The sequence below is a fragment of the Ursus maritimus genome, unplaced genomic scaffold, assembly GCF_017311325.1.
Source record: "Ursus maritimus isolate PB19 unplaced genomic scaffold, ASM1731132v1 scaffold_7, whole genome shotgun sequence".
Lineage (NCBI taxonomy): Eukaryota > Metazoa > Chordata > Mammalia > Carnivora > Ursidae > Ursus > Ursus maritimus.
Window position 1 is genome coordinate 5,420,118 of NW_024426885.1, and position 9,073 is coordinate 5,429,190.

General features: G+C 44.7%; 1 protein-coding gene across 1 annotated transcript in view; it reads right to left on the reverse strand.

Moving 5' to 3' along the window:
* Nucleotides 1-9,073, reverse strand: part of DOCK1 (dedicator of cytokinesis 1) — a 495,125-nt gene that overhangs the window by 293,304 nt on the left and 192,748 nt on the right. The window contains 1 exon segment of the mRNA XM_040623969.1: nucleotides 7,751-7,846. Within this exon segment, the coding sequence (XP_040479903.1) occupies nucleotides 7,751-7,846 (96 nt within the window).

Sequence of the window (9,073 nt, forward strand, 5' to 3'; positions counted from 1 at the left end):
TCTGGGGATTACTCACACTATACTGCAGAGGTACGCTTTAATTAAAAGAAAAACACACATCTTTTATGGAAACACTATGTGAGGACAGAAATCCTTGAATTATCAGTAAACAGAATTGAGAAATACTTTTGTGCAAGGGAAAGGACAGACACGTTGATCCCGTACCATGAAGGAAGTGCAATTGTTTCATGTAGACAAAAATTTAAAAAAAAAAAGTGTTTCATGTATTTTATACTGTTTTTAACTAAAGTTATAAAAATGTTTGCAACAAGTTATATCCCCTTGTGTTTTAAGAATCCCGACTATCTCGGTGAATTGAAATAAGGGTGTTAGCAGCTTTCTAATTAGTGCTATAAATCTGTCTCCTAGTAAACAGAATGACATCGCTGTTTGAAAGCAGTCAAGACCAAAAAAAAAAAAAAGAAAAGAAAAGAAATTTTCAGCGTCAAAAAGGAAACTGAAGATAATTCCTATTTAAAACTAAAACTATCTTCAGAATAGAAAAAGAATATTTTCAAAATCATTTCATAGTTTAATTGCAATGTGTCATGAACAGATGCCGATTCTTCTCTTAGAAAGATTTAAGTAAAAACTTTGATACAAAACCAAGGTAAAAAGTACAGTGTTCCCTCATATGTACATGTACACATGGCATTACGTATAGAGATTAAATTATTATACTTGTCACTAAGTTCTTTATTAATTTTTAAATAAAAAATCAAAGGTAATGTTTTGTGTGGCTCTTAAACTTATTTCATGGTCTCAATCATTTGGGAAAATAGAAGTAATCTAAGAAAGTAATAATAAAGGAAGGATCTTCAGGAGAGGAGATGGTGGTCAGGCGTCCTCAGGCTCACCTGGCCTGGCTGGAGAGGGCAGGGCGGAAATGCAGCTCGGGCAGTGCTTACCAGACCCTGGACCCTGGCAGGGGCTTTAGCCACCAGGAGGACAGGAAGACTTTTTAATGGCACAAAGCTTAATACAGGCTCACAGCAGGATCTGGCTCACTTGTGTAATTTTTAAAGACCCTCAGAGAGACAAGTGAACTCATCAGTGTTTCCAAGACAAATCCTGTAAGGGCCCCATGGAGACAGCTTCTCTCTAAATCAGCCACCAAGCAGGTCTCCAGCCACAGAGGATAGGCCAGCTCCTTCTTTTCTTCCTCTCTGGAGGGAGGAGGGGAGTGTGAGTGAAAGATCTACACCCCAATTGGGCTGAGCACCCTGTCTCTCCAGCAGAGACCAACCCAAAACTCGTGCCCTCTCCCAAGGGAGAGGCCCGCCTGGAAGCCTAGGAGCGGAGACCTCCCCACCCCCTTTCCCACTGTCTGCACTAAGACAGTCCACCTACCAAGATGGTGGGATCACTGAGGCAGAGACAGAGGCTCTGTTGCCCTCACACACTCACCAGGGAAAGGAAGAGATGGGTGTTAACCCGTGTGCAGGGTGGGGAGGAAAACCTAGTGCGCCAGCCTGCAGCATCTGGGAAAAAAATACTCCAGGTCCCACTCTATACTCACTCTGAGCCACCTATGGGTGCTGTGTATACAAACTAGATAAGGCAAAGGGCATTCTGCCTCGTGGGTACTTTCCAAGTGACTGGTTTGCAACTGACCTCCAAGGAGTCCCAGGGCCTCTGCACCTGCTCCTTGGATCTCAGGCCCTCCCCCAACCCCAGCAGAGTGTAACAGGGAGGAAACCAAGGTGTGGGAAAAGGGTGTAGGATGTGAGCAGAGTTGCTGGGGAGACCTGAGGTGGGGCATAAATGCAGTCACATTTATGAACCAGCACCAGCTGCCTCCAGTCTCAGACAGTAACCAGGAGCCTGCCTGACGAAGCCATCCTCCCTGCAGGAGCATGGTAGCATGGCAGAGCTGAGTTTCACAATCCTGGATCACAGCTCAGACGATGCACCATCAAATCAGAGTGCCCGCATTGTGCCTTTCGGAGAAGAGAGAACTGGGTTGTGACCGCGTCTGTTCCACGCCACCGGGAACAGCACGGAGCCACCACCAGTGGACTGACCATTCCAGAGCGTTTTTATCAGCAAGTAAAATTTGACTTGATTACTAAGTGAGGCGGTTTCGTTGGCGAAGCGTCACCGAAAGTTCACAGCAGCTGCTTTCTGTACTGATTTATCTCCTTTTATCTAGAAAAGCTCTATCACTGGCACATTTGGCAGGAGACAAGTGTGCGACCAATTTATTTACTGGAGGAGTCACAGGATCCAGAAGAGTGTTCCATGCTGTGAACTGGTGTTAACTAAGCCTGTGGTCACGTGCAGCATACATTTCGGCAGATAAGAAGGTCATGTGAGAGCAGCATATTGCCTTTTAAGTAGCTTGATAATTAACTGAAGATACCTTTGTGATTTAGTATGAATATGCAAGAACTGCATGGAATATTTGACCCAGGCAGTGACATGGTGTTTCTTTCCTCTGCGGTAAATCCACAGTCAGGGACCAACCTTGAGAAAACACTAGAAATGTGAGAAAGGCCAGGAAGAATTGGTGTACCAATACCTAATAAAAATGGGTATATATATATATATATATATATATATATATATATATATATAAAACCATCACAGCTCCCACGCACACGCATGTCAGGCTATGGTTTTCTAAAAGCCACAAGTCTTCAAGGTAGATTTATTGGCAAACATACCATCAGAGACACTTTCTATGACACTCATATAGAAGAGGGAAACACCATCAATTTGGAACTTTTATAACATATTACTTTCTTTTGCAAATGAAGATTAAGAACAGTTTTTTTTAGAAAGCACATTCATACTTCAACTTCTTTGAAAGAACAAACATCGCAAAATTGAATGTTCATGCACGGGGACGAAGCACATCTTTGTGAAAATACTGGGTCAGGAGTCTTGGTAAAAGCGCTCTCTCTCCACTGGGAGGCCAGTTCTAGGACACTCTTTTCCAAGTGAAGAAACATGTCAGGTCCTTATAAATTACTGAGGCTCAAAGCACCGGGTTCCCACTAACAGCATCTCCCCCACCAGCGATGCCGATCTCACAATGAAACACACCCGGGGCCCATCAGTGTCACCCCCCCCCCCCCGTTGGTGCTCAGAGCAGAGACAGAATACGTTCCATCATGGGAGTGGAGTGAATCAGGAGGTGTGCCGCTCACCAGAGGCGCCATTTGCCCCTTTCCTAAGCCCTCCTGGAGAATTTTGCAAGGTCCTTAGAAAAGGCCCACATTTTCACTTTAGTGAATTAGGAATTGCCAGTCTTCTGGTGGGTATCCAGGCCACAGAAAAATCTTTAAAAGTCCTTTTCATTCGATTACATTTTTAAAGGACCCATTAACAGAATGTAAATCTGATCACTGGGAAGGAGCAGCAGCACCTAATATCACAGGAGGAGACACAGCCCTGTGGATGACTCATCTGGTCTTCTCTCAAGCCAGCTGTGCGTACAAGTGCTTTATCCCAGCACAGACACACGCGCATGGGGGGAGGGGCGGAAGCGGTACCAGGTCACCCAGCAGAAGGCTGGTCATGCCATCTGTCCACAAACAAAAGCACCTAGCGCAGCACGGCTCAGAACCATGTACCATGACGAGGAGCACTGCCTAACACTGAGGGCCCCAGAAACTTCCAAAAAGGAAGAGAAATAAAAAATCTGAAATCGGGGGCGCCTGGGTAGCACAGTCGTTAAAGCATCTGCCTTCGGCTCAGGGTGTGATCCCGGCGTTCCGGGATCGAGTCCCACATCGGGCTCCTCTGCTAGGAGCCTGCTTCTTCCTCTCTCACTCGCCTGCTCTGTTCCCTCTCTCGCTGGCTGTCTCTCTTTCACATAAATAAATAAAATCTTTAAAAAAAAAAAAAAATCTGAAATCGGACAGTATTAAACTAAGCATATCTCTCAATTATTGCACAGGATCAAACCCCAGTGGAATAAAGATGGCATCTCAATTCTGTGGCAAGGTCACTGCAAGGCTTCTGGGTTAGGGCCTGTTTCAGGCACCTACAAGATCTACACTTCTGCACTTGCCCGATGCAATTTTATTTGTTAAAAAGTAGGATACTTAGGATTATGGCACATTTTTATCCTATGCATGAGATGCATTCCAACAGCTCATTTCATACAGAATGCTGAAAGGTATCAAATAAACCAAACAAACAATACACAATCAACTGTACAGTGTTTAGGAAACACCACAGACACAGACAGAAAAGGCTCGGGCGCCTGGGTGGCCCAGTCAGTTAAGCAGCTGCCTTCGGCTCAGGTCATGATTCTGGGGTCCTGGGATGGAGCTCTGCGTTGGGCTCCCTGCTCAGTGGGGAGTCTGCTTCTCCTTCTGCCCCTCACCTTGGGCGTGCTCTCTCTCTCTCAAATAAATTTTATATATATATTTAAGGGCTCACACTCTACATCACAGATTCTCCAGTGACAGGGGAAGTCCCTCATTTCTCAATTCCATACATGAATAGATAGGGAAACTGTCAGCCCACAATAGCATTCCCAACGAGTAACATTCCGATGCAAACGGAGGCCACATTCCAGGTATTATTGTTGACAGTATCGAGGAATAAATCATTACACGAAGCATACCTATTCAACACTTTTTTAATCACTTTAATTTTTAAATCCATTTCCAGTGATTACTTAGAATCCTTAAGCTGATTCATAGTTACACCATTTCCATTCCGTTTATGCAAAAACGAGTACAAACACATAGGGACTGAAATCCCCATGTTACACTGGAATATTACAGCTTACCGAGGACAGATCTGGAAACCATCCTCTGCTCTTCTACTCTAGAAGGTCCCCTGACTGAGATTTTTGTCCACCCTGCCAGGGCTATTTTTCTCTCCAGATCTTCCTCTAATCTAAATTCACAGAGCAACAACAGTGACATTAAGAAGCTAATGCATAAATCTGCATCTGAGCAAATCGGAAAAGCAAGGTCAGGCACACAGCGCAGGACAGCGTTTCCGTCTTCCCACTCTGTGGGCATCACAAGGGCTCACGGTTCCTTGATGACTTCAAGGTTCTTCTAAAGAACTCATTTTAAAAGGTAATCGTCCTTCATGAAAACATCTCGATGCTGCTGCTGCCCATTGAGTAATTACAGCTTATTCAGAATCTGTTTTTTTCTTTCGAGAGTCTTTCCATGAGAGCCTTGTTGGTTTTACAAAAGGAATCTCTGGACTCCTTTTATGGATAGTGGAGATGTTGGAATTGGGAGGCATCTGCTTAGGGCCTAAATCCCCTTCCTGCTTCTAGAGACTTCTATGGGAGAAAGTCAGGACGGTGGGGAATGGGCCTGGACGTGGGTGGTTTGCTCCACACCCCGGTTCCCAGACAGGGCCCTGAACCCCTCCTGACTGCCCAATAGGAACGGGTCCCCAGCAGGGTAAGACTGAGTGAGGGTCCTCACTGTCATCCCCCCTTCTTCGAATATGCATGGGCTCCTTCTTCAAATATGCATGGGCTCCTCCTCAGAAACTCTGGAGGGGTCCTCCGGGCCCTTCGGGAAAGGGGTACCCAACCCCCCTTCTACCTCCAGGAGATCCTAGCATGTGGCCCATGGAAATGACTGAATGGAAAGGTGCTTACTTACTTCGCTGGACAGCTGCCTCCCTACGTAGGATGAAGACCTAGGAGCAATTCACAGTCCCCTTCGCTACTTCCTGGATGCCACTGAGATGAGCCTCACGAGTATCAATCTTACAGAAAAGACGAGGAGAACCAGCTCCAGCACCAACCCAAGGCACCAAACCACAGTTTCCATGCCAGCTGTGAGAGCTAGAACTATTTCTTCTGTCTCTGCAGGACATTTTCTGCAGTCACATAAGCACAGTAAAGCTGAGAATTAAATGAGAATCTTCCCACTCGTTACACAGTGGCCAGCACAGAAGTTAAGTATCAGTAACGTGCTGCAATCACAAATGGTCACGACTATGGGCATCATGCCAAAGATGAAAACTTTCCCAGAGAACTCCGGGACCACATGGTCTGAGAGAAGACATCGTACTCCACCTGAATTGTTTGAGCTTTGCTAGATCCGTTGATTGAAAGCACCTTACAATCTCTCCACATTCCAAGCCTCATCCAAACTTGTATGAGTTCCTTCTTGCCTTGCTCATCCCAGTTTAACCTCCTTGCCAGCAGGGGATGGCCCAAGTGAACACCTTGCTCAGGTCAGGCCCCTAACCCTAGAACTATCTCCTCAGTTCACTGGTCCCGACCCTGGCCACCACCCCCATCTGCCCATCACCTACTCCCTGCAACCCCACGGTGTAATCATGTCACCGCCACCTCTGTACTCCAGCCAATTCTGACAGGGGTCATCTTAGGAGAATGGCAGCAAACTTGGTTCAGCTTCAAGCCACACATCATCCATCCCACCTCTGGGCCCTTCAGAGGTCCACAACAGGAGAGTATTCCAAGGACATCCACGGCACAACCCCAGAAAGGCAGGAGCACCAGCTCCTGGGGGTGATCCTGGAGTCACCTCACATCTTACTCCATGGGGCCCCGTCTCCACCACCTATACAAAGGTGTTAAGAGTACACAAAAGAACATGATAAAGTAGACAAATCTACTATTGCAGAATAATGGAAAAGTCCGCTGCAAATAAAACCGACTTACACGGAAATATTTTATTTCCTAATTTATACATGTGATCGTCCAGACCTAAATGAGACATACCTTAAAAAGGAAAATGTGAACATAACATATTCTGAAACTCTGAAGCATGAAATATGCTGTCTTACTGGACGGAAACATACTAAGGCAGCAACTGTCCCACTTCTGTGCCTCCCATCTGTGATTTCACCCAAAACCGCATCCTTTCCTGATGCCAGCCGCAGAAACCAATCCGATCCAATGCTACTATGTTCTTGCCTTGTTGCCTCAACAGACATGCATGTCACCTTAATTGTCCCCTCCCAGGATGAGCAGAAAGACTTATGGTCACACAGGTAAGACCAAGGTATCTAGTCTGGTTGCCAATGAAAATTCTTTAACTGGATGTTTTGTTCCTGGATTTGAAAAAAAAAAATTTTTTAAATACCATCAACCAAACTTAGTAAAATGGTAATGTGTACTAGAAATGAGGGGAAGTAAAAGAGACCTGTGTGTGCATTTTTTGCCTAAGAAGTCAAACTTAAGGATAATGGTTGGAAGGAGAATGGTAAACTCTGGGGGAAAAAACTCCCATTATACAAAACTTGAAAAACTATCGAAATTATTATTAAAACGTTCCTGAGAAAAATCACAGATGCTACTGCATGCCTCAGTCATCTGTACAAGAGAAACGTCTACAATGTATCAGAGTAGACAATAAAATACCTGGGTTGCAGCACCTCAATTACTTTTTAAGGTCCTTCATAAAATTTTATTAATGGCATCTTAAATGTAAATACGTAGAAAGAAACCACCAGAAGAATAAAGACTTAGAAGAAAAGACATATCCTTTGCTAGAAGTAAATTACAAGTAAACTAGAATCAAATGTTTCTGTCTCCAAAATGTTGGTTTGCTGACCCTTCAACTTTGATACTTGCTTCTAGAATCATGGAAAATCAGCCTATTTTATAGACCAGACCGTGACTAAATGCATGTCAACTGCTTGCTACAACACAGTAAAACAAGCTTACTGTCAAAAGGCAGCTGGAAAAGGACCAGGTGGATTTTCGGGCGTAAGAGTAAGTGACATGCCTGAGAAAGATGGTGTTGGCCACCATTACACACCCAAGCACACGTCACTGAGCACTTACAATGAGTTCGGAATCCCGCCCCATGGAAATGACGGTTCGGTTCACTGTCCGAAGAAGTTTCTCCATGATTATCTGGACATGCCTCTGAGTTGGACCCTGAAGGAAGACACACCAGTGAAAACCAACACCTAAGACAATCATTAGCATGCAAGTCCTGGTGGCTGTCACTGAATCCACTTACCCTGTAAAAAGTAAATCAATTATAAACCTTAACGAGATGAAGAATGGCCCTTGTCAAAGGCAAAAGCCTTCACAAAGAAAACACAAGACATCTTATTAATTATAGTCCATTAATGGTAATTTGTTATATAATCATAGTAATTTAATTTAAGCAAACCGTAAAAATAAAACAAATCTGTGTAAATAATATAATGTTTATGATCCCTGATTAGCCCACCAATCAGTGTTCTAGAGACACTTGTCCATCTGTAAATGGGAAGCAGGCTGACAGCAAACCACAGATTGCTCTGATTGTCCAGTCTGCATAAGCTGCGGAACAACGCATTTATTTATTTATGCACACTATCTAAAATTCATAGTGCCACAGATTTTTATCCATTAGTAAAAATTTGCTCTGTTAGTTTGTGTCTGATGGGATTCCTGATTCTTCTCCATGAACTTGGACCCTCTTTAGGTATGTCCTCTAGGAGCTCACATACAAGGCCAGGGCAGGCACCAACTCCACTACATGGTTGGGCCACACAGCTTCACTTCCAAGCTTCTCCCCTTTAAGAAAAGGGAAGGCCCCAGAATGGGGCCACTGGAGGCTGGCTGCTAGATTAAGGCTTCTAAAACCTTTCAAAGGCAGCTCCCCTGGAAGAGCTGATGTAGTCAACCTTACTACGAAGTGATTTAATCTGATCTCTTTCTTCAGTGACACTAACCAGGCTCTGAGAGCATGAGCCCATGCAAGAAGGAAGTGGGCAGGACAGGTATGTGCATGTGTTGACCGGGAAGGTGTCCAGAGGTCACGTGGGGGAGAGCAAAGATTAAGCCCTGCTGACCTTAAAAACCTGGCCCATCTGTCTCCTGCTAGAGGCGCAGATGGATGGACAAGGAGCTGTATGCCTTTCCAGACACACCCGGAGAATCGTGAGTTCACGGGTGTGTGCACGGGTGCACAAATGTGTGTGTGTGGGGGGGGTTATGTTGGGGATGGGAAGCCAAAGGGTCAGATGTTCCATATGCACTTGCACCAACTTCTGATTAAGGAAAAAGGTCAGTGGACTAAGCGTAGAATCTACTCAAACAGAAAAGGAAATACCATTTTTAAAGGGAAAAAAAAAAACCCAGCTAAAAAAGCACAGAAGGAAATTACTTGTA